The 26461-nt window shown below is 42.8% G+C and overlaps 1 protein-coding gene across 1 annotated transcript in view; it reads right to left on the bottom strand.

Moving 5' to 3' along the window:
• The window catches only part of GLDC (glycine decarboxylase), a 91062-nt gene that overhangs the window by 47088 nt on the left and 17513 nt on the right, over positions 1–26461 (bottom strand). The window contains exons 3-9 of the mRNA XM_056130544.1: positions 17535–17670; positions 8277–8441; positions 6273–6350; positions 4855–5002; positions 4142–4338; positions 2848–2944; positions 1414–1519 (exon numbers count right to left, since the gene is read on the bottom strand). Of these exons, the coding sequence (XP_055986519.1) occupies positions 1414–1519; positions 2848–2944; positions 4142–4338; positions 4855–5002; positions 6273–6350; positions 8277–8441; positions 17535–17670 (927 nt within the window). The remainder of the gene's footprint in view (positions 1–1413; positions 1520–2847; positions 2945–4141; positions 4339–4854; positions 5003–6272; positions 6351–8276; positions 8442–17534; positions 17671–26461) is intronic.

Genomic DNA, 26461 nt, shown 5'->3' with positions numbered 1-26461 from the left:
ACAAAAATCAAAGAAACCAAAAAAAAAAAACTATTTTCTTTCAATAAATAAATAAAATTACATGTAAGGGACTGGGAAGCTTGCTTAATGGTAAAACACTTGCTTTATATGTCTGATGCCCTGAGTTTTATTCCAGGCACATTCCTCCCACAATTAAGTACATAAATGAAATAAAATCTTCCCCCTTGCTCCAGGAGTATGTGGGGTTACTCAGCTGTGCTCCTAGCTCTTATCAGGAATCACTCCTGGAAGTGCTTGGGGAACCATATGCGGTGCTAGAGATTAAACCCAAATTATATTCATGCAAGGCAAGCAACTGATAGGCTGTACTATCTTTTGTACTAAAAGTACTAAAGATATTTTAACTTATATTACTTTATGGAGTGCCTTATATTACTTTACTCCTTACCTGTAGGGAAGTCCACTGTTCCCTATTGAATGAATTACTTTATATCTGTCCCTCCTCATATTCTCTAAGCAAAACTATTTAGGGGCTGGAGAGATAGTACAGTGGGTAGGGGTGCTTGCCTTGTATGTGGCCAACCCAGGTTGGATCCCTAGCATCCCATATGGAATATCACAGCGGGTAGGGTGTTTGCCTTGCATGTGGCTGACCCGAGCACTGCCAGTAGTGATCCTGAGTGCAAAGCCAGGAGTAACACCTGAGCATCGCCAGGTGTGACCCAAAAAGCAAAAAAAAAAAAAAAAAAAAACCACTCAGCTATAATAGATGTTGAAAATAGTTTCCCTAGCTTATTTTACTTTTAATATTGTATATAGTATTGGATGAAAATGAAAATCTAGTCTGCTTTTAATTTTATTTAGACTTAACAATTTTTTAAAATTTCATTTTGTGGGGCTGGAACAATAGCACAGTGGGTAGGGCGCTTGCCTTGCACAAGGCAGACCCAGGTTCAATTCCCAGCATCCCATATGGTCCCCCGAGCACCACCAGGAGATATTCCTGAGTGCATGAACCAGGAGTAACTCCTGTGCATCACTGGATGTGACCCAAAAAAGCAAAAAAAAAAAATTCATTTTGTTTTTGGGTTAGAGCGATAGTACATTGGGTAGGGAATTTGTCTTGCATGTGTCAAATCCAGGTTTGAAACTCAATATCGTCCCCTGAGCATCTCTGGGAGTGATTCCTGAGCACAAAACCCTGACCACCATCCACCTTGGGCCAAAAACAAACAGACAAAATTTAGTTTTGTTATGTACTGGGCCACACCCAGCAGAGCTCAGGGGCTACTCCTAACACAGTGCTCAGGGATCACCCTCAGCAGTATTTGAAGAATCGTGGTTCCAGAAATAAAACCCATGCGGCCAGCATGCAAAGTATGCACTCCAGCCCTTTGAGCTATCTCCCCAACCCGAAACAATCAATCTTATTCTGCCCAATTTTAAACTTACCTTCAGACAAAATCAAAGTGGCATTATGAACCCTTCTGGCAATGTGCTTCAGCCCACAGGAACCGTGGTAGATGGCAAACATGGCAGCCATATTCGCCAGGAGAGCCTAATAGGTCAAAGGGTATTTAAAGGATCACTCGCAAAAGTGTGACAAAAGACAAATTAATGAAAAGGAAAGTTCCTTAAGTGAGACAGGAACAAAGAAACAAAAGATCAGACAGCCTATATTCTCTAAGTGAGTTGGGAACAATCAAAGCCTGCCTGAAGACAAAAACAACCAGCTGGAGGGCCCATGAAGAAAAGTGCTTCTAAAATACTCTGAATCTTCAAATTTGAACACCTTGGGGCCTGAGCAGTAGTACAGTGGCATCCCACATGGTTTCCCTCAATCCACACCAGTAGTGATGCCTAAACACAGAGACAGGAATAAATTCTGAGCACTGCTGGGTATGGCCCCCAAACATAACGAAAACCAAACCAAAAAACTATTTTAATTCAACAAATAAATAAAATTACATGTAAGTGACTGGGAACCTTGCTTAGTGTACAACACTTGCTTTGTATGTCTGATACCCTAAGCTTAATTCCAGGACATCTTTTATGACATCTTATCATCTCATTCCTACTTTGGACAAACTTGCAGGCTATCGAATGTAGCCTGCCCACAGGGCAGAGTCTGGCAAACTCCCCGTGGCGTACCAAATATGCCAAATACCAGTAACAATGATGGGTCTCATTCTCCTAAAGAGCCTTGAATATAATCTCAGGGTTAGGATGAAAGAGACGTTACTGGGGCCTGCTCGAGGCAATCGACGAATAAATTCCAGGCCCACTCTTCCAACAATTAGGTACATAAATGAAATAAAATCTTCCCTGTCCCCTCTGCATCTTCAAATTTGAATACCTTAGGACCTGAGCAATAGTATAGTGGGGAGAGTCTTTGCCTTGCATGCAGCCAACCTGGGTTCAATCCCCAGCATCTCATATGGTCCCCTGAGCACTGCCCGGAGTAATTCCTGAGTGCAGAGCCAGGAGTAGCCCCTGAACGTCTCTGGGTGAGGTCCAAAAAGTCAGAAAGCCCCCCCAAAAACATTTTTTGAACACCTCCTGAACATTGAACTAATGCTTCAAGTTTGACCACCATAAGAATTTCTCTCCATGCCACATAAATAAGTCACAAAAGGAAGTTCAGAGAGAGACCAAGAAAATTCCCCAACCTTTTAAATAAACTAATCATGACACTTAAATACTCAAAAGCTAATGATCAGCCTTTTTTCCTCCAGAGAAGTCCATGTTCTCTGCTGAACACATCTCTCTCTCTTTTTCCATCTCCTTTTTCTCAAAAGTTTAGTATGCATACTTTCACTAGGGACTGAACAAATGAGTGAACTGATCTCTGGGTTTAAGGCCATCAGAAGGTGCAGTGTGGTCTACCTGAGCTGTGCAGATGTTGCTGGTAGCCTTATCTCTCCGAATATGTTGTTCCCTGGTTTGAAGAGCGAGGCGATAAACTTCCTTCCCTGTGGCATCTCTGGGCCAAAGAGAAAATACCAATTAGTCCAGATATTCACAGTACCAAGAGTTGTCATAGTGTGACCTGTTTCACTGCTGTCCCCCGGAAGTGATTTGATCAAATGTACTTGGGTACAAAGCCAAAAATAAATGGTCCTCTTTGAAATAAGGACTACTAATTTTTAGTTCATGCTTTATAAACTTGAGACCTGAAGAGATATACTTTACAAGGCTAGGAACCCTGAAAGGAAAAATTTCAGGAATTATCTAGTCTGCTGTATGATGGTGATCAAAAATCAGTTTTTAGGGCCGGAGCAATAGTACAGTGAGTTTGTATTTGCCCTGCATTCGGTCGACCCAGGTTTGATCCCTGGTATCCTACATGGTCCCCCAAGCAGCACCAGTAGTGATTCCTGAGTGCAGAGACAGAACTCCTGAGTATTGCCGAATGTGAGTCAAAAAGAGAAAGAAAGAAAGAAAGAAAGAAAGAAAGAAAGAAAGAAAGAAAGAAAGAAAGAAAGAAAGAAAGAAAGGGAAAAGGAATAAAATCAGGTTTTGTTTGTGTTTGTTTTGGGGCCAAACCTAGCAGTGCTCAGGGCTTACTCCTAGCTCTATACTCAGATTCCCGGCAGTATTTGGGGGACCATATGGGATGCTGGGGATTGAACCTTAGTCAGTTACATGCAAGGCAAGTGCTTTACCTGCTGTACTATCTCTGGCACCCTTGATCTAAAATTTGAATCAACGAGAAGCACTCGAAGTACAACTGGAAATCATGCAAACAGCTATGGTTTAGGTCTCTGGGAAACGGTACACCACATTCAATATGTTCAGGGAATCTCTCAGAGTGCTAGTTTTCCTACAGCTGTGTGGCATGATAAACTGTTTTTGAGGAAAAGAAACCGAGGTAGACATAAAACACACACCAAAAGCAGTTTAGCTTTTTTGCCTTTCATGAGCCTAAATAAGTTCACTTATGTGACTCCAATGTAAACACACTGTCAGTTATATACACGTATTTCCAAATGCATATAAATTTACAGGGTCCATACACCAAACAGAATCTTTAGACTTCTTTAGAATCTATGTTGGGCACTTCCTTAACCCCCTAACATGGCCCAGTTAAATCCCAGCAGCTATCAACAAAATCTGTATCAGAGAAGCAACTGGAAAAGCCACACCCACAGTCAAAGGGGAGAACTATTAGCTGTTTTACCTCGTCACTCCCACCATCCTTCCAGGCATCATCCTCACTAAGTTTTCTCTGACAGCGAAAAAGGCTGCATGTGGTCCCCCGTAGCCCAGAGGCACTCCAAATCTCTGTGCGCTGCCCAGGGCGATGTCTACACCAAATTCTCCAGGAGGTCTCAAGATACACAAAGCTAGCAGGTCAGTAGCACAGCAGACCAGGCTCTAGGAAAGAAATGAGAGAAGGTCAGACAAAAGTGGGAGAAGGGCCATTTCTCTGTTACAGCCGACTGACAGTGCTGGCTGGGATCATGGGAGCGGCATTTATGAATGAATGTGCAACTAAAAAGCAGCAGAAGTCACTGGGGAAAAGCAAGCTCAAAAAGAAAAGGTAGAGGGGCTGGAGCGATAGCACAGCGGGTAGGGTGTTTGCCTTGCACGCAGCCAACATGGCCAACCCAGGTTCGATTCCCAGCATCTCATATGGTCCCCCGAGCACCACCAGGAGTAATTCCTGAGTTCATGAGCCAGGAGTAACCCCTGAGCATTGCCGGGTGTGACCCAAAAAGCAAAAAAAAAAAAAAAAAAAAAAAAGTAAAGGTAGACAGGAGACAGCTTTGCTGCTCCCATGATAATAAAGGTACGAGCAGTTAAGATACGCGCACATGTACTAAACTGTAATTCAATGTTGGGACGACCTTCAAGGACACCCCCCACCCCCCATAAGAGAGGTTTGCCTACTCCAGTCTCGTGGGCTCTCTCCACGAGTTCTGTGAAGTCTTCCACCTTGCCCTCAGTGTCTGGGTACTGAAAGAGCACCCCACAGACATCCTTCCCACTGAAGTCCATTTCATGGGGGAACTTTAGCTCAACAAGGACTCCAGTGAATCTGCAAAGACAGAAGACAAAGAACAATCAAAACTTTGGTTTTCAGAGGCTGTACAGCAGGAACCACACTTGCTTTGTACAAGGCCAACCAGAGTTCATGTGGTCCCCTGAACCCCAAAGCGCAGAGCAGGAGTAACCCCTGAGTGCTATTGGGTGTGGTCCAGAAACAAAACCAAAACTTAAATTTTCAAAGGAAAATCAAATCACCTCATTTCTGTTCACTTGCTGTATTTCACTGATGCTCCTTCCACTAATAAATAGCCTGCCATACTGTTCACCCCACACCCAACAGACACACCCCATCCCTAACTAACCCTTCACTCCTTCTGTTTCTCCTTCACTCATGAGTTCACATCATTCATTCTGTTTCTCCTTCACTTGTACGTCCCCTCCCTCTCTGTAACAACCTGCTCTGGAGAGAGGACTGGGATATCTTTCTAAGACTAAAGACACTGAGCCCTGTGACAAGAAAACCATCACCTCTATCCCTGTGGACCAACTTCAGTGAATGGGAAGCCATGAGCAAAACTTCCTTGGCGAGGAAGACTATGACTCTCCTCACTACACAAAACCATCTGATTTTAGACATCTGTCAGCAAACCCATTCTGAAGGGACCTGGTCTGAAGTCAGAGGGAAAAATGCCAAATTTTACAAGGAGTAAATGAATAAATATAACTCAAGTGGCAGTTGAGTTCATGCTATCTGATTAGCACAATATGCTTTCCTCTGCATCAAAAAATACCCAGCAATTAGACGGATTCCCTATATACCACTTGTGGGAGAAGACGCACAAATCAAATCAATTAATTATATGGGTTTCATTTTTCTCTCTGCTTTTTCAGATTTTTTTAATGTCTAAAATACTGAAAATGTTATTTTTATAAAAAAAAAAGTATACAAAAACAAGGTAACATTCTACATACAGCAAGGTTTGAACAAGATGCTGACTGTTATCTTCTAAATTTTGACACATTTTATTTAACAGCAAGAACCCAAAAAAGACAGTAGGAATGGAAGAAAAGTGAAGGGCAAAGGAAATAGTACAGTAGCTTTGGTACTTGTTCAATTCCCAACACTCTATATTGTACCCTGAGCACTTCCAAGAGTCACCCCTGAGCAGAGGCAGGGACAAGCCCCACAACCCAAAATAAGTAAAGTTCAACAACCGCAACTTAAACCAGATTCACTTCCAATTAGTTTTCAAAGTAAAAGAGTGAAAAACACATGAGAACGATATCCGTGAATGAAAAATGCAAAGAAAATGAATTACTTGGCTCTAGTCTGGACGACAGCTATTGTCTGCGGATGACAACGGGGATCAACAAAGAATTTCCTTCTCTTGTTGTGTCTGTTGAAAAGGAAAAATAACAAGCAAACATGAACAGCAGTGAAATCAGAGATTTTCTGAGATGTGAAGCCATACTTGCAGAATGTCTGAGCACAGTATAAAAATTCCTGAAACTGTGGTAATAATGACGTGCCCTCATTAGTAGTCAGATCGAAATACAATTCCCATCCCTAGGTTATTCAGCAAAGTCAGCGATAAGTCTAAAAACTTTTAATAAAGGGGCTGGTAAGATAGTAACTGCCATGAAAGGTAGTGTCCTCTTACCCTGCATGGCATCTGACCCAGGTTTGATGCCCAGCAACCTCTATGGCCCTTGAGCCTCACCAGAATGATCCCTGAGCAAAGAGCCAGGAGTAAGCTCTGAGCACCATTGGGTGTGACCCCAACACATAAAAAATATAAATAAAAAGGCTTAAAGTTTTTCATTAGAGCCAGAGAGAACATTCATGTAAACACTTCTGATCTCGGTAATTAATCCACATTAACTTCCCAAGCACCGCCAGAGACATTTTTGAGTACAGAGCCAGGAACATCTCCTGACCACCAAAAAACAAAGTAATTTAATTTACATGGCGGGGAGGTGGAGGGCGGGGAAGGAAAGCAAAGTGGAGGATGGTGATTAGGTACAAGTGAAAATGTAAATGAGCTTAGGAGAGAAGGAGGCCTGATGGTGAGTGGGCTGCGTACCTTTGTGACTGACCATTGGTAACAGGAGGAAAGGCCTGAGCCCCCTGCTGTCTGCAATAATTTTGAAATTATCTAAATTGTTTGAATATGTGGGCGCCTAGGACATAACCAAGAGCTCCCACCTGCAAAGTGGGTGAGCCAACCCTTTGAGCAATCTTAGTCCTCCTAAGAAATTAATCGTGGCCTACACAACTCTTACTACTCAATTACTAATAGTCCATGTTGTTAATACCACAGCTATCAAACCTGAATCTTTGAGGTCTCCAAATCTGTCCAGTGAGTTTGTACCTAACCACCCCAAAGACAACAGAAGCAGATTTACCAACAAGATGACTGTACATGTGAATTCTACCAGGAAGTAAAGGCACAAGGCAAGGAAGGAAGGAGGACCAAGAACTGGGAGACAGCAGAGCAGCTGTTAACTATGTACCATGCCCTGCAACTCCACTTCTGGAAATGCATATTCAGTTAATAGAACTTGGAACACATATTTAACAAAAGCACCCAAAATTATTGTGAACAGAGGGAGCAAGGAAGGAAAAGGAGGGTGATGGGGGCTGGGGGGGGGGGGGGGTATGTGAATGTGGTTACCTTCTGAAATTCTAATAGAGATAGTTACACTATGGTACTCCATGCAAATAAGTACTACACAGAGCCAGTGAAAGTCATATTCTATAGAAAGCTGGATCCAAAATAGGGAAATGTTTATAACATATTAAGAAACAGAAAAATAGGACCAGAGAGTATTGGGATTAAGGCACTTGCTTTGCAAGTGGCCAACTCCGATCTGAATCCCCAGCACCATATATGGTTCGCTTCAGTATACTCTGGCTTTATATAGTCTTTATTATTTCAGTGGCCGCAGTGACAACTCAAAGAGCTGGAGCATATGCTCTTCATTGGGAGCCTGGGTTGGAGCCTCAGTAAGGCCAGGAATAAGTGACACCACACCAGGCATGGCTGTGAGCACCACTAGAGTGATCAAAACCAAATGAAAAGGAAATCACTATTACTCAATGCTCCAGTTATCTCAGCAAACTGGTATAATGACATTGATAGAAAGCATGTATAAGTGTGTGTGTGTGTGTGTGTGTGTGTGTGTGTGTGTGTGTGTGTGTCTTGGTGGGGGGGAGGGGCCCGCTGGGAGAAACCAATGGGCACTTCCAGGACAGTGATCGCTGCCTGCACAGCATGGAAGAGCTTCTCTGTGTTCGAGTCGCCCCAGACTGGGCCACTCACCTGTGGCAAAGCTGCATGGCCTCTGCAGCTGCTGTGGCCTCATCCAGCAGGGAGGCATTGGCCATGTCCATGCCAGTGATGTCACACACCATGGTCTGGTAGTTGAGCAAACTCTCCAGGCGGCCCTGAGACACCTCTGGTTGGTATGGCGTATACTGGGTGATCCTGCAGGGAACACAAAGGCCCGTCCAAACTGAGATTCCAGGACTCAGCCCAAGAAATGCCTTCATTTGCTGGAGCGATAGCACAGCGGGTAGGACGTTTCACGCAGCCGACCTGGGTTCGATTCCTCCGTCCCTCTCGGAGAGCCCAGCAAGCTACTGAGAGTATCCCACCCGCATGGCAGAGTCTGGCAAGTTCCCCATGGCATATTCAATATGCCAAAAACAGTAACAAGTCTCACAATGAAGACGTTACTGATGCCCTCTCAAACAAAGGGAGGACAGTGCTACAGAGCTACCCAGCTATGCTCAGGGCTTACTCTTTGTTTACTCCTGGTGGTGCTTAAGGAACGACATAGGGTGCCAGGGGTCAAACCAATGATCTATTAAAGATTTGTATTTTATTGTTATATCTACTTGATTCAAGGGTTGCTTACTTTCCCAGTGTTAGATCATGGGTTTGATTCTCATAACAAAATAAAACAAATAAATCTCTTTGGTTTTGTTTTGAGATCACACCCTGCAGTGCTGGGGAGGGACATGTCAGTGCTTAGGATAGAACCAAGACCCCCAAATGCAAAGTACATGAGCCAACTCTTTGAGCAATCTCCCAGCCCTCCCGAGAAATTAATAGAGGCTTGTGTAACTCTGCCCAATTATTAATAATTTTTGTTGTTAATTTCACAGCTAGGAAAATTCAAGACACAAATGATTAATAGGCAGCATAGAGAAGAAGGTTAAACTCCAGTCCCTCCCTCCCCCCCCCCCCCGCCATTAGCCCAACTGTTGTCTTAGAGCATATAAATTAACCCACTTGGTTCCTTCATTATTGTCTTCATTTCTTTACTCGCTTACTCATCCTCCAAATATTCCCAGTGTACCTTTCTAAGTGTTCAAATGCTTGATAGGTTCTGGTAACACAGAAACAAGGTGATTACAATCCCTGATCTCAAGGAAAGCGATTTGAATTAAGGCGAGAAAATGTCAAGAAATATACAAACTTATTAGACACAAATGTGTTAAGGTAAACAAAGCAACAGCTCACATTCTTGCACCAGTCTTTCTATCACTATGATCTCCAAGTGGGTCCCATTCCCTGTATGATTAATATTGTTTCTTCTCTTCATTGGTTTCTACATCCAAGAATACCAGGAAAATGGGGCTGGAGGAATAGCACAGCGAGTAGGGTGTCTGCCTTGCACGTGGCCGACCCGGGTTCAATTCCCAGCATCCCATATGGTCCCCTGAGCACCGCCAGGGGTAATTCCTGAGCGTAGAGCCAGGAGTAACCTCTGTGCATTGCCAGCTGTCACCCAAAAAGCAAAAAATAAAATTAAAAATAAAAAATAAAAATAAAAACAAAAAAAAAGATTACCAGGAAAGAGTGGCAAGGATTATGTCTTGGTATTTTTTTTAAAGCTCTTTTCTTTCTCTCCTATTCTGGTAATTGTGTTCAGAATATTTCTTTTCATCTTCCTCCCCTTCCCCTTTTTTTGGGAAGGCTTTGAAATAAATGTCCTCTTATCTTTGAGGCACGAGTGTGGCTCTTGCCCTACCAAACATGCAAGGCTTTGAAATAATTTTCCTGAAGCTTTTATTAACATAGTAACGTGTGAGTATGTCTGTATATCTGAGTAAAATTTTGCTCCACTGAACTCCTCGAACAGCCTGACTTAACTGTAAATCAGTCTGCCAAACGCAAAATGGGTAGTGAACTGGAATGAATAAATGAAGGAACACAAGACATGATGTAGACAAAGTGGAAGGGAATTTGAGCAGAAATGGTGTCACACAAAGGGAACAACAAGGGGTAATTGTGACAGCAGATCAGACAAGCTCTTCACACAAAGCATTGGCTGCCACCATGAAGACACGTGCTCAGACGGTCTAATAAAATACTACTCAGAATCATTGTTTGAGATACACACACATACAAAAATATGTATATGCTAGCAAGCCCATCCAATAATGTGTGAAGATAGAGACATATATATCCTACAAGAGGAAGAGAGCAATACTCCAAAGCATTCATCAGAACATTGAACATATTAAAAATTAACTACAAATTACGTGTCCACTAAAATATGTAGTAGATTTTTCTCTCCCCACCACTATCACCCTTTTTGAAAGCTTTGAAATAAATTCCCTTGTACCTTGGAGGCAGGATAACTCTGCATTTATTGCAAATGATGTGTAAAGGTCTATTTACTGACATGAAGGTACTCAATACATTAACATAAAAATGGGCAGGAGCTGTAGGATTGTACAGTTGGCAGAGTGCTTGTCCTGCGCACAACCAACTAGGGTTTTGATCCTCTGCATCCCATTTGGTCCCCCAAGCACCATAAGGACTAATTCCTGAGTAGTCAGGAGTAACCCCTGAGCATTCACAGGTATGGCCCCGAAACAAACAAAAAAAATAAATAAATATACCTTAATGCTATTTTTGTATTAAAAAATGTTTTAAGTAAACCGTAATATGAACTGGCTTTCTTCGGGTAATAAAATTAACAGTTCTTTCTATTTATTTTTTTTAAGCTGTATGTTCTAAGTGATAATGATATCAGCCCCTATCTATGTGTTGGAAACACAATTTTTTTGTCTTTTTTTTGGGGGGGGGGGTTGGTAACACCCAGCATTGCACAGGGGTTACTCCTGGCTTATTATGCACTCAGGAAATACTCCTGGTGGTGCTCAGGGGGACCATATGGGATGCTGGGAACTGAACCCGAGTCGTCTGCTGCATGCAGGGCAAATGCCCTACCTACTATGCTATCGCTACAGTAATTAATTTCTGCTTTTATTATGCAAGTTTATGGCACAAAGTTGGAAAACTATGATTCCTCTTGCAAAATGGAATTGTTCATAACAAAACTCCAAGATAACAACAGTTAACATTTAAGTGCATTTCTTTCCAAAAATGTACTTTTCTTGGTTTGTTCTTTGAGTCATACCCAGCTGCGTTGAGGACTTGCTCCAGGTTCTGCCGTCAGGAATTACTCCGGGCAGGACTTCGGGGACCACATGGGATGCTGGGGATGGAACCCAGGTCAGCAAGCTCCCTCCCCGCTGCTATCTCTCTAGCCTCCAAAAGTACTTTTTTCTTTTTATCTTGTGTGATAAGCAACGTTAAATGTGCTCACCCATTTTTCTGTTGTGCCCTCTGTCCATTTTGTGCTGATATTGTGGTTTTATTATACTTTTCCTCCAGTTTTGAAGTAAGCATATGTAGATAAAATACATGCAAAGGACAAAACTGCATATATTGAAAGAGTACAATACAATGGTGATACACATTTTGTGAAGTGATTATCATCACAATCAGGTTCTTTGTGTTCAGTCTCTTTTCTACAGCACAATCACATTTTTTTAATTTGCTTTTTTGCTTTGCAGCCATACTCGGTGGTGCTCAGGGTTCTGACTCAGTGCTCAGTGGTGACTCAGTGTGCAGGGGACCATAGGTGGGGGGGGCCACAGAATGAACTCAGGGTGGCTGATACAAACAAGGACCCTACCAGCTCAGTGTCTTAATATTTTTAAATATTTTTAAAGTGTTCAATATATCCAGAAAAACATTCTTCTAGTTCATATTGGATGCTTTATAAATTCAACAGGATACGAACATTTATTCCAAAATAATCAAAATTCTCTGTGATTTTTGCTGCATCTGCATTTTGGATTGAGAGACGAAGGTAGTGGTTCACACATTTCTGAGATTCTCTCATTTTAACCCTGCTGCCAAAGCTAGACAAACAAAAAGCACCTTTAAGAAAATGTTATTTTTTTTTTACAAGTCACTGATGTTAGCAGTGGAAATTCTGGGAAACTGGACCCCATAAAATAAATTTTCAGCTGGATGTTAAGGTTTTTTGTTTAGCCTAAAAGTTTGCATTCTTTCGAGGTTATGTAGCTCATTTGCTTTCAGCTCACATCACCGGAACTTGTTCGTTCCCTCTCTATGGCAACCATTCAGAAGGATGATAATGGAGAGTGCACAGCCTCCGTATCAGCGCGGGCGAATGCAGTACCACCGTCTGGTACAAAGTAGCTTTCGGAGAATGAAACTGAACGGTATTTTAAATGCTCTCACAAACTAGACCAAAAAGCAAAGAACACTGTTTCCCTCAAAATGAAAGTAAAGAAACACATTAACTCACTGCCAGGAAGCAATATGATGAATATTCTGTAAGGCCAAAAAGACCAAAGGCCCTGGGCCAGTGCTCAGCTCGAATGCATGGACTTTTGAGGCTTCTTTTCACAGAGGGTCATGACACAGGACATTTGCTTTTGAAATCAGACTTGAAGTTTACCACTGAAACTTCTATCGGTAAGAATCACACAGGGAAAGAAGCTCTCAGCAATGTAAACTAATCTCAATCTCTCTCTCTCTCTCTCTCTCTCATACACGCACAACAAAAAATAAATTCGATCATGCTTACATTTCCTCTTTTATCTATAAAGAAGTGGAAGATGGAAGCTAGTCTTTTAGCAGTGATCATAAAATGGTATATATGTATGTGTAGTTGTAACACTGCACACCTGAAAATTATAGTTTCATATACCAATGTTTTTTAAACAATACCTTCCTCTCTGTTGCCAGGGATCAAACACAAGGACTCACACTTGCGAGGCAAGAGCTCTACTACTGAGAAACATCCTTAACCCAACACAAACTTTTAAATAAAGTTTAAAAAACTATTATTAAATAGAATTATCTTTCAAATTTCTACTAAACTGTGCTAAAGTGAACAATGAATGTATCAGAGCATCACTTAATCACTTAATCACTTAATCCCCGTTATTCATCGATTTATTCGAGCGGGTGCCAGTAACGTCTCCATTCATCCCGGTTGCGTGCTAGCGTAGCCCAATGGTATCTGTTCGTTTTAGGAACATGTAGAGCCTCAAACCGATCATTTAGGGTCTTGACGAAGAAGTCTGACCATCTTATAGGTGGGCGTCCACGTGATCTTTTGATGTCTCGTGGAATCCAATCAGTAATGGCTCTAGTCCAGCGGTAATAAATGTAATAAATAATAAATAAATAATAAATAATAATAATTAAATAATAAATAAATAATAAATAAATCCAGTAATAAATGGATCTCATTTCCCTAACCCTGATTATGATCAGAGCATATTATAACTGAAATGGACAGAAACAGCAAGGAAGCGATTACACCAACTGATGTGCTTTCTAATGAAGGATCATGAGTCACAACATCCAGGTCAATGCATTCTCACCAACCGGAAGCAAGTTTGCATGGAAGGATAAAGAAGACAAAAATACAAAGGTGCAGTTCTCCCCGATCTAGCCTATGTCACAACCAAACGCTTTGGTCCTCAAAACTACAGGTCTGAAAACGGCAGATGGCCAAACATGCATTTTCTCACTCACACACAGAACAACTAGCTATGCGTGTGGGTGGTGTGTGGGTCTGTTCATGGATCATAAATAGGAGCCATAGAATAAGTTCTCCTCGAACTAAGAACACTATGTTCCTTTAGCAAAGTTTTTAAAACTTTGGGCTTGAGCGATTCTACAGTTGGGGGTGCGTTTGCCTGGTACACAGTGGACCGGGGTTCAATCCCCGGCATCCCAAATGGTCCCCTGAGCACCGCCAGGAGTAATTCCTGAATGCAGAGCCAGGAGTGACCCCTGAGCATCTCTGGGTGTAAACCAAAACAAAACAAAAAAAAAAACTTTGCAAATTTTATGTATTTCTTCTTCCTCCCTTTGATTTTTGAGCCACACCTGGCTGTGCTCAGGGCTTACTCTGGTGGTGGCCAGGGCACCATCTGTGGTGCCAGTAATTGACTGAACTGGGGTCAGCTAAGTGCAAGGCAAGCACCTTAGCCACTGTACTATCTCACTGGCTCCTAAATTTTAAAGATATATTTCTGTGGAACATGAACTCAGGTGTTCCAAAATCCCGCAAGGAGGCAATTTTTTAATTTTCCATATGAAAGTCCACCTTCCCTTTACTAAACGGGATTTGTTCCCTACAGGCTGGCTTAAAAGACAACTTCTGCATCTTGCCAACTGAAAAGTCAATCATTTACTTCGTCCTCAGATAATGATGGTCCTATTTGAAATTAAAAGGACCTTCTACATCCACAGCTGAAAGAAAAATAACTGGGGAATTATCACTGCCGCCCCACACTTGGCTTGTTTCTCTGCTAGAAATGATAAGTGCACCCAGACTTTTGAGACTAAGCCATCAGTTGAGATGTTTCCATTCAACCTCACGGGTCAGTGACATTAATTCAAAAACAAGTCTCCAGGGTCCCATTTTTCCTCCTCGTCAGTTAGCTTGTCCTTCCCAGTGAGCAGAAGAAACAAGGTCCTGACTTGTTTTTAAACACCTTTGGAGACAGGGCCTCTGTCTGTCAATAAATAGCCAAGGTGTGTCCTTGTTTTGTATTGAAATGTGAACTTCCCTTTCACTGCAGATCCAGCTAGCAGCAATGGAAAACAGCAGAAGAGGTTTAGGAGAAACAGTTTCCATGCAATGCAAGCAAGGCAGCCAGAGCGAACAGAGAAGGCGATACAGGAATTCATCCATGTAGGGGCTTGCGCACGTGTTCCTCAACAAACTGCCTGACTTCGGGAGGTGAGAACACAAGTAACTGAGCACAAGTCACTCAAGCGCTTCTTTCAGTTCCTAAAAGAGCCTGTTCACAGAAAAATGTTCTCTTTCTCTCCAAATCACAAATCACAAATCATCCTGTTATTCGTCGATTGCCTCGAGCAGGCCCCAGTAACGTCTCTTTCATCCTAGCCCTGAGATTATATTCAAGGCTCTTTAGGAGAATGAGACCCATCATTGTTACTGGTATTTGGCATATTGGGTACGCCACGGGGAGTTTGCCAGACTCTGCCCTGTGGGCAGGCTACATTCGGTAACCTGCCAGTTTGTCCAGTTTCTCTCCAAAATGCTAAGTAATAAAACTGATGATGCTAATAGTTAACCTGATACTAATCTGACCCTGACATTGGCTTCTTTTCAGTCATGTGTGAACTCGGAATAAGAGGGAAGACCCTCAACCAATGCTGATTCAGAAGGTCAACTGGTCCGTCTCCATGAAAAACAATCTGGGCCTTTCAGAAAACGAAGAATTGAGCCTCCCTTTGTCCCAGCAATCCCACTTCTTGACTTCTACCCCATGGGTCCAAAAACAGTACTCGGAAAAGACTTTTGCACTTCTAACTTCACTGCAGCATGACTCACAATAGCCAACACCTAGAAGCAAGCCAAATGTCCATGAACAGATAACTGTATAAAGAAACTGTGGTATATATTCACAGTAGAACACTACTCAGCTATAAGAAAAGATAAAATCTTGCAATGTGCTGCTACATAGATAGGTCTGGAGAGTGTCAGGCTGAGTGAAGTTAGTTCAAAGAAGAGGGACAGGCACAGACTGATCTCTCGCAGGGGCCAGCGAGATAGTTGTATGGGTAAGACACTTGCCTTATACGCAGCTGACCTAGGTTCAATCCCCGGCATACTATGTCATCTCCTGAGCTCGCCAGGAGTGATTCCTGAGTGCAGAGCCAGAAGTAAGCCCTGAGCACCACAAGGTGTGGCTAAAACAGACTAGAATGATCTCTCTCATGTGCGGAATATAAAGAAATAAAGTAGAGGAAGAACAAATGCCCAAAGGCAACTGAAACTGAGACCAGGTCTTTAGTAGAAAGCGTAAAGGCCGGTAAATAGGATGGAAGGTGGGGCAGGGGCAGGGCACTCTGAGACAATTGTGGAATGAAGCAGACTCTCTGGTGGCGGATGTGGTACTGGAACATTGTATGCATGAAACCCTATAATTAATAGTATTATAAAACTGCAGTGTCTAAAACAAGATAAAATAAAAGGGGAGACATAAAGCTAAAAGGGAGAACTTCTATAACACTGACAATGAAGTAAAATTCTCACCCCTGTCTCCAAAAAATAAAACCAGAATCTGCCCCATATAGTTTTGACATCTTGTCAAATCTGCTTTTAATGACAAAACAGTCATTAAGACTGGACTAGGAGCTGGAGTGATAGCACAGCAGGTAGGGTGTTTTCCTTGCACGGGTTCGATTCCCAGCATCCCATATGGTCCCCCAAGTACCGCCAGGAGTAATTCCTAAGAGCATGAGCCAAGAGTAAGCTCTGTGTATCGCCAGGTATGATCCAAAAAACAAAAAAATAAAAAATAAATAAAAGACTGGGCTACAGAGATAGTACAGTGGGTAGGTGCTTGCCTTGCAGGCGGCCATATGGGATGAGGACCATCAGGGATAATTAAGACGAGTAACTCCTGAGCATCACCAGGTGTGACCCAAAAAGTAAATTAAAAAAAAAAAGTCTAGACATTAAATCATAGAGATAAAATGAAGAGCTGCATCCACAATTTAGAACTTTAGAATTATTTCAAGCAAACAAACGTGGGAAAAAGCAGGCCCAAGGAGCTGACTCGAAGAACTAGAGACACTGCACAAACTCCTTAGAATAAGGAGTCCTGATGGTCCCCAGCACCACAAAGGGGCTCCGAAACAAAAAAGTGAGGAGGGGTTCTTAGTCTCCCTATATTTGAGTAAGGAAAGTTCCCAAGCTGGAAAACTTCAGAGGTGGGTTCCTAGAGGTGAGGGACAGCACCAGAGCGGAGGTGTCAGCAGTTAAGACCTAAAGCTCCAATGTGTTCTGAAAGTAGACTGTACACCGAACACGATGGCCACACAATACCTCTATTGCAAACCACAACACCCACCCAAAATGAGAGAAAAAGCAAAAGGGTATGCCCTGCCACAGAGGCGGGCGGGGTGGGGTGGATGAGGGGGCGGTGGGGGGAGGCGCACGGGGATCACTGGTGGTGGAGAATGGGCACTGGTGGAGGGATGGGTACTGAGCATTGTATGACTGAAACGTAAGCACGAAAGTTTGTAAGTCTGTAACTGCACCTCATGGGGATCCATTACAAAAAATAAGAAAAAAAATAAAATAAAAAAAAAAGACCCAAGGCTCCAAGCGAAGGGAAGGAGGTATGAGAAGATGAGGAGAAGCATGCAAGCACATTATAGGGCTCCTAGGTTTAATCAGTAATACATTACCATCCTGAGTTTTCCAACAAGTTCCGCAAAATTGTCTGTGGCACTGAGCAGTTGTAATAGCCCATACCAATATATGATCTCCACATCTGGTTTTTGCTGGAAATGGCACGGAGGGTGGCAAGGATTTCATTTTCACCTGGTTGTAGAAAAGCGAGAGATCAGTGTTATGGAGAGAAAAGTCTCAGAAGAGTGGTCTAGAATAGCTTTAAACCTTACTTTGAGTGTGTATAGGAGAATAACTTCAATGGAAAATATAAAGATCAATTTTTCCATCCAATACTGAACACTGTACGTAGAGACACACAAAATACCGGGGTCAGAGAAATAGTACAGGAGGTAAGGCACTTGCCTGACATGTGGCTGACCCCAGTGCTATTTCCAACATGGCCTAAGGTCCCCCCAAGTACCACCAGGGGTCACAGCTGAGGAAACCCAGAAAAAGTCTTTAAGCCCTGCCAGGTATGGTCCTAAGCACCCATCCCACCCCACCCCCACCCTCAAAGGAAAAAAAAAATCCTGAAAACAACAATGACTCCTTAAATTTGGTTTCACCTATTTGTTTTTCTGTTGTTGTTTTAAGGCCACACCCAGCAGTGCTCAGGGTTCACTCCTAATCCTATCCGGTTCAGAGTTCTCTGTGCTTTGGAGAACCATACTGGTCATTTGCTTGCCTGCCTTACCTCTTGTACTATCTATCCTTCCAGTCCCCCAGGACTTGTTCTTTAATCCTATTCTTTTGGTATTATCAGAATTGTCTTTTTTTTTTTTTTTTTTTTTTTTTTTTTGCTTTTTGGGTCACACCCAGTGATACTCAGGGTTTCCTCCTGGCCTTGCATTCAGGAATTACTCCTGGCGGTGCTTGGGGAACTATATGGGATGCTGAGAATCAAAACTGGGTCCCCTGAGTGCAAGGCAAATGCCCTACTTGATATACTATCACTCCGGCCCCTGAATTGTCTAATTTTAATCCCTGCTTTAGTCTAGTTTTCTTATGTACCCTTTATCTTTCTGTTGTATGAACACCAATTGAACATGCTGTTTCTTCTCAGCAAAATATAATCTTCCCTTTCAATCGTCTTATAGCAAAGGTATAAATCTTTTTTTTTTCACTTTTTTATTGAATCACTGTGAGATAGACCCTCCTTACAAAGCCGTTCACAATTAGAATTTTCATCATACAGTCTTCCAACACCCATCCCTCCACCAGTGTACATTTCCCAGCACCAAGGTCCCCCAGTTCCCTCCCATTATCCCCCCACCCCCCACCCCTCTATAGCAGGCTCTTTTCTTCCGTCTCTGACTGTCTCTGTCTCTGTCTGTCTCTCTCCTTTTGGGCATTGTGGTTTGCAATATTGATATTGAAAGGTTATCAAGTATATCCTTTTACCTACTTTTAACTCTCAGATCTTGTCCAGAATGATCATTCCTAGCTTGCTTTTTTTTTTCTTTTTGGGTCACACCCAGCATTGCACAGGGGCTACTCCTGGTTCATGCACTGAGGAATCACTTCTGTCGGTGGTCAGGGGACCATATGGGATGCTGGGAATCGAACCCGGGTCGGCCACGAGCAAGGCAAACGCCCTACTTGCTGTGCTATCACTCCAGCCCCCTCATTCCCAGCTATTATTGTCATACTAGTCTCTTCTCTATCTTACCTACCCTCTGTCCCCCACATACTTGTAGCTGATTCCAACCACTGACCAGTCCTCCTAGGCCCTGTTTCCCCCAGTCATGGATATTGGCATGATACGGCATTCTACTATATATTTTTTATTTGGTATAATTCTTTTTGTTTTGTTTTTGTTTTGGGGGGTCACACCCGGCAATGCACAGGGGTTATTCCTGACTTGCACACTCAGGAATTACTCCTGGCGGTGCTCAGAGGACCATGTGAGATGCTGGGAATCAAACCCAGGTCGACTGTATGCAAGGCAAACACCCTACCCGATGTGCTGTCACTCCAGCCCCATTATTTGGTATAACTCTTAAATAAAAACACGATCTACATTTTTCTCTAAATTGCTCAAAAACTTGAAGATTTTTTTCCACTCTGGCACTGAAATATCTCTATTAAAAAATATATCCTTCTCATAAAATGTAAAGAAAAAAAAAGACCAACCTATACTTTATAATCAACTTTGTGTGTGTGCACTACACCTAGCAGCGCTCAGAGGCAACTCTCTGCTCGACATGTGGCCATCATTCGTGGCAGTGACAGAGGACCATGCTGCGGTGGGCACGAAACCACAAAACCAAGGGCTGTGGCATGCAATGCACATGCTCCAAGCCCGTGAGCCATCTCTGTGGTGCCAGATAATTAGCACTCAGGTAAGTAAGAAAGAATGAATTGGAGAAGTTCTTGTACTACCAGCGCAATAATACAGGGGGATAGGGGCTTGCCTCGCATATGGCTGACCTAGGTTTGATCCCCAGCACTGTATATGGTTCCCTGAGTGTGCCAGGATTCCTAAACAACACAGAACCAGAATTAATTCCTGAACACCACCAGATGTGGCCAAAAAAAAAAAAAAAAGAGGCAAACAAATCTTGGATGCAAATGAGACATCAAATAATTTTGATGTCATTCCTACAACAACAAAAATAACAACGCTGACATTTCTCAACACTTAATACTTCTCAGGAGTTGTATTAAGTGCTTTTCATGCATCTTAGAAAACAGAGACATCAAGAGGATCACTGCTTATAACTTTAACCCAGTCCACTCATTCCAGTTTCCATTTTCCTCACTGAGTCTGGAGTACATCTGGTACAGATACAGCATGTGCACCAAAAGATACCTTCGAGATATGAATAATGCCAGAGGGTTCTTTCTCTGCCCCTCTGCATAGAGAGATCATGCTATTAAAACTCTAACTGCGCTTTGGCGTGCTCCCCCTTGAACACATATCTCACTCTACGAGTCTTTGCTTATTGGTATTTTCCACGCTGGAGAAGCTCATGTTTTCTCTTGAAAAGGTTCCTTTCCAGAACAGATGACTGGTTAAAGAAACTTTGGTACATCTACACAATGGAGTACTATGTAGCTGTTAGAAAAGATGAAGTCATGAAATTTACATACAAATGGTACAACATGGAAAGTATCATGCTAAGCGAAATGAGTCAGAAAGAGAGGGATAGACATAGAAAGATTGCATTCATCTGGGGGACATAAAGTAACAAAATATGAGATTAATACCCAAGAATAGCTGAGATCAGCACCAGGAGGATTACTCCATAGCTTAGTGGCCAGTCGGGCATTCTAGAGGAAAGGGCAGCTCAGATAGAGAAGGGAACACCAAATAAAAGGTGTTTGGAGGATCCTCCCAGGAGGGGAGATGCATGTCGAAAGTGGACTATGGACTGAACATGTTTGCCACTCAATGCCTCTTTTGCAGACCACAACACCCAAAAGGAGAGAGAGAACACAGGGGATTGCCCTGCCACAGAGGCAGGGGGGGATGGGGGGATGGGGGTGGCGGGGATATTATCCATGGTGGTGGAAAATGGGCACTGGTGGAGGGATGGGTATCTGATCATTGTATAATCAAACCCAAGCACAAAGATTTGTAAATCTACAACTGTACCTCATGGTGCTTCACTAATAAAAAAAAAAATTTTTTTAAATTAAAAAAAGAAAAGGTTCCTTTCCCTTATGTCTTTCTAAGTACGTTTCACTCAATAAAAACTCATGCTCCACTTACTAAATAAAATATTAACTACATTTTAAATACATTAAACTGCATTAACTACCTCTACAAATGTGTAGTCTTTCTAAGATCTTCTGAGGGACTCAGTCATTAAAATCTTGGAACTGATTGTTTCCTACTAGAGAAAAATCTAGGAACAGCCATCTGTGAAATGTCAAATTGGTTAGGAAGATTGTTTTAATCCTCAGTCCTATGTGAATGTTATTCTCATTAATTCTTACCCTCGATGAAAATAGCCCCTCCACCTGATCATCCCACTCTATAGACTCCCACAGAAAATAAATTCACAAGAGACCTATTACTTTTCATTAGACTTAATCAAAGAAAGAGAGGACATTTCATAAGTATTTGTTTTGTGAATGGCAGGGAGTAGCCACAACTGGCAGTGCTCAGGACTCACTCAGGCTCACTTTTGTTTTTTCCCAGGGGATTATGTAGTGCTGTGGGTCAAGCCCAGGCCTATTAGACACGGGGGGAAGGAATACATACAGGGGTCTTTTGGGTGGAACCAGGGGTGCTGCTGTAAATCTTATACCTGTGTAGAGGTATGAGATGCTCACCTTTAAAATTCTATGGTATTGTTGAGAAGGACAGACATAGAATGACCACTCACTTGTGGAATAGAAAAATAACATAAGAGACTAACACCCAAGGACAGTAGACACAAGGACCAGGAAGATAGCTCCGTGACTGGAAGCCTGCCTCATGAGCTGGGGGAGAAGGCAGCTGGGATACAGAAGGGATCACGAAGTCAATGATGATTGGAGGGATCGCTCGGGATGGGAGATGTGTGCTGAAAGTAGATAAAGGACCAAACATGATGGTCTCTCAGTATCTGTATTGCAAACCATAAGGCACAAAGGTAGAGAGAAAATAAGACAAAAATTGTCTGCCATAAAGGCAGGGGGAGGAGATGGGAGGGGATACTGGGGACATTGGTGGTAGAAAATGTACACTGGCAGAGGGATAGGTGTGAATCATTGTATGACTGAAACTCATGATGATTCAATTTAAAAAAAGGAAAAAGAAAAGAAAATTCTATAGCATTGTTAAACTAATTCTTAATCTATTGAAAGCCTTGACTGCTGGGGCTCGGGAGATGGTGAGATGGTGCAAAGGCCTAGAGCACATGCCTTGAACTAGAACTAGAACTAGAACTCAGCCCCAAGTATCATAGGTTCACTTAGCACTGCCGGAGGCAATGCCCAAGAACCAAGCTGGGAATAGCCTCCCAAGCACTGTCAAAAGTATCCCCCAAATCCAGAAACTCAGAAACAAATCTTGGAACCCAGCAGCTTTTAGCAGAAATGCGCCTGGTCTCCGCAGTATGTTAACAGTGCCAGGCCACCCCAGGTGGGAATAGGTTTCATGCCTTGGCCTGTTCCCCCTGGCAGTTCAGTGGCTGTTGGACAGTCAGGTTTGGGCCCACAGTGACGAGACACGAGAGGCCTCATGACATGGGGTTGGAACCGGCCCTTTCCTCCCCGCCCCAAAGAGATCCCGGGTTGCCGCCCACAAATGGCCTCTCTGGCTCCTGATCAAGCTGCTTAATGGCCATAATCCCAGAGACTCAGGAACAAATCTCAGAATCTAGCAGGTTTTGGCAGAAATCCCTCCAGATTTTATTGTTAAAATTCTGGAACTCCAAAATCATGTGGCCACTACTGCAGCCGCGAGACATCATATGTTATTCATAATCAGCGATAGAAAACAAAATGTCTACGGTTGCCTTTTCGGCAGATCTGAGTGTTGGAGTAAAATCCCAAATAATAATGGTGGGTCTGGTGTCAAAATATTGAATGTAATCAAAGTAGAGAGAGAGTAATTTGGAAATCATCTGCCCACAGGTAGGGGGAGGGTGTGGGATAAGGGTATACTGGGATTTTTGGGTGTGGAAAATGGGCATTGGTGAAGGGACGGGTGTTTTATCATTGTATGACTGAGCCTTAGACCAGAAAGCTATGTAACTGCTCTCACAGTGATTCAACAAATAAATTTATAAGCACTGCACTGTCTATCCATTGTTCATCGATTTGCTCGAGCAGGCCCAATAACGTCTCAATTGTGAGACTTTGTTGTTACTGTGTTTGGCATATAGAATACGTCACGGGTAACTTGCCAGGCTTTGCTGTGCAGGCGAGATACTCTTGGTAGCTTGCCAGGCTCTCTGAGAGGGGCGGAGGAATCGAACTTGGGTCAGCCAGGCTGGCCGCATGCAAGCCAACACCCTATCACTGTGCTATCGCTCCAGCCCAAATATATTTATATAAAGGAAAAAAAAAAGTAAAGTATAGTTCATGCCCAGTTCAATCAGTCTAATTAATGGCTGAATAAATAGCACTACTTCTACATTAAAAAATAAAGAATATCCCCCAAAATAAATCACAACATATAAACCTTCATGGTTGATCTAAAGGGAATACCTAGGGGCTGAGAGCACCCCCTTGCAAAAGTATGATCATGAGTTCAATTCCCCAGTGTCCCATATGTACTAGCATGGTTTGGGCATATATGTAATATAAATATTTCTCAAGTGGCCCTCTTTTTACAAGCTGGTTTTGAATCAGCTTATTTTAAACTCAAATGAATACAAATTCAGTTAGTAAAACAACCTTTCCTTGCCATCTGGAGTAGGGTGGGTACTAACCAAGCTTCTGAAGGTGAGAATGAGAGTGGGTGGCCTTTCCCATTCACTCATCCATTGCTCATCGTGATCAGGCTTCCCAGCGTGAAGCTAAGACAGGACAGTCTGTAACAGAATTAAGCTGTTGCCTACGATAAGATCAGGACCACAGGCTTTCCTTGACATATTTAAGAAACATTTGGAGGCCAAGGGTAAACTCAGAGGTAAAGCACATGCCTGGGATGTATGAGACCCTGGGTTTGATTCCCAGCACACCACACACACACATCCCAAACTCACAACAGCTTAGTGAGTGTCCAAACTATCTGAGATATTTGTTCATTGGTGACCATCAATCACATCGGCTAATGATTTGGGAAGCTGAGCTTGAGGACTATGTTGAGAACAGTGGACAAAGAGTGAAGGAGGGGGAAAGGTCCAGAGATCTACCTGCTCAACCTATCAGGAATGGGACCCAGCAAAGCTGAGCCACTTAGGGTAAGTTTCTGGGCATGACTGTTCTAATAAAAGTCCAAATCCTGAGATCACAAAATGCACATATTTAGAATCCTTTGGAAAGAAAATATTTGGCAGACATGAGGGGTTGGGGAGGGTGAAGGAAGCACACCAGGTGGTATTCAGGGCTTACTCTGTGCTCTGCACACAAGGGTCACTCCTGGAGAAACTCGGGGGACCATGCCAAGTGCTGGGGATCAAACCAGAGTCAGTTGCATAGAAGGCAAGCACTCACCCTGTTGTACTATCACTCTGACTCCAGCAAAGAAATCTTTTCAAAAACAAGCCAAAAAAGGTGTGAGATTTTTAAGTCCAGAGTGGTGTTCTTTTTCCTTTGACCTCATAAGAGAAGTATTATGAAAAATCTATTGTGAACTCCAAACCTTGGGCAATATAAGGATCAAGAAAGTTGCATGGGCAGAAAAACCATCTGTACTTCTATGTTCATTGCAGCACTATTCACAATAGCCAGAATTGGGGCTACAGCAATAGCACACAGCGGATAGATAGGGAGTTTACATGCGGCCAACCCGGGTTCAGTTCCCAGCATCCCATATGGTCCCCCGAGCCAGGAGTAATTCCTGAATGCAGAACCAGGAGTAACCCCTGTGCAATGCCGAATGTGACCCAAAAAACAAACAAACAAACAAACAACACAATATCCAGAATCTGGAAATGACCTGAGTGCCTGAGAACAGAAGACCGGATTAAAAATGTATAATACATCTACAGAATGGAATACTACACAGCTATTAGAAAAAATGAAATCACGAAATTTGTCTATGAATGGATGGACATGGAGAGTATCATGCTGAGTGAAATGAATTAAGAGAGGGACAGATAAGGGACCAGCATGAAAATAATCACACTGGATAAGTATTGAAAACAGGTACATGATAATCTATTAGCATCTGTACTGCAAATCACAATGCCCAAAAGGTGAGGTGTGGGGGGAGAGAAGAAAAATTCCTGCCATAGAGGCAGGGCAGATGTGGGGGAATTGGGAGGGAGGGAAACTAGGAGCATTTGTGCTGTGAATTATGCATTGGTAGAGGGATGGGTGTTGGAAAACGGTATGACTGACTGAAACCCAAACATGAACAGCTTTGTAATGCTCTATCTCATGACAATTCAATAAAAAAAGAAAAAGAAAATATTTTTTAAAGAAAAGAGAGGTAGAAAGCTGCATGGACAAAAAAGGGAGAATGGAAATAGACCAGATTCCACTCAAAGCAAACCCCACAAGCAAGGCACACTCCTTACACTTTTCCTTCCACTGTGTGAGGCCCTGGATTCAATCCCTAACACTTTAAACAGAGCGGTTTTCTTTCCAATTTAACAAAGAGAGCCTTTTTCTGTGAACAGGTCTCATGTGATAACCACGAACGTGAACTAATGAAAGTACCAAGGGGGCACAGAAGGAGAAAGGGACCGTCCATTCAAAAAACACTTGGAGACAAGCTGCCACTCTCCAGATTCTGGCCTTCGATCTGGCAGGGCTACCGGACCCCAGGCATTATGTGGCATTCCCAGCCAGGAGCGCATTCACGCAATCCCTCAGAACTCTAAGCAACAAGTTCTTTTCTTGTGGAAGAAATGCCGGCTGCTGACCTTGTTTATTCGCCGGCCTGAGAGCATTGCATAACGCCCTGGTCCGAATGAACAAGAACAGAGTTCAGTGGCCTGGGCACCACTTCTTAAGAATCCACAGGTGCGTTTCACTCTGTTCCTGCTTCACAGAATTCATAATGATGCTTCCTCCTTTGCCATTCCCTGGAACCATCTTTCCACTTGCAACTTCCTTGTCACTTGTGGTGAAAATATCAAGATCTTTGTACCAATACCAACCACGAAGGCAAAGATTGCTTTCTAATGATTGCTTGCTTTTTTTTGCTGTTTAAAAACTGATTCCATGTGAGAAACCAAGGTTTTCATTCCCCATTTTTATGAATGAGTAGAAATATCACAGAGGGGCTGGAGTGATAGCACAGCAGATGGGGCACTAGCCTTGCATGAAGCCAACCTGCGTTACCCCTGGCACCCCATATGGTCCCTCAAGCCTGCCTGAGTGCAGAACCAGG

The sequence above is a fragment of the Sorex fumeus genome, unplaced genomic scaffold, assembly GCF_029834395.1.
Source record: "Sorex fumeus unplaced genomic scaffold, SorFum_2.1 ptg000079l, whole genome shotgun sequence".
NCBI classification, from domain to species: domain Eukaryota; kingdom Metazoa; phylum Chordata; class Mammalia; order Eulipotyphla; family Soricidae; genus Sorex; species Sorex fumeus.
Note: the sequence above shows the minus strand (reverse complement) of the source record. Positions and strands in the feature narration are given on the sequence as shown.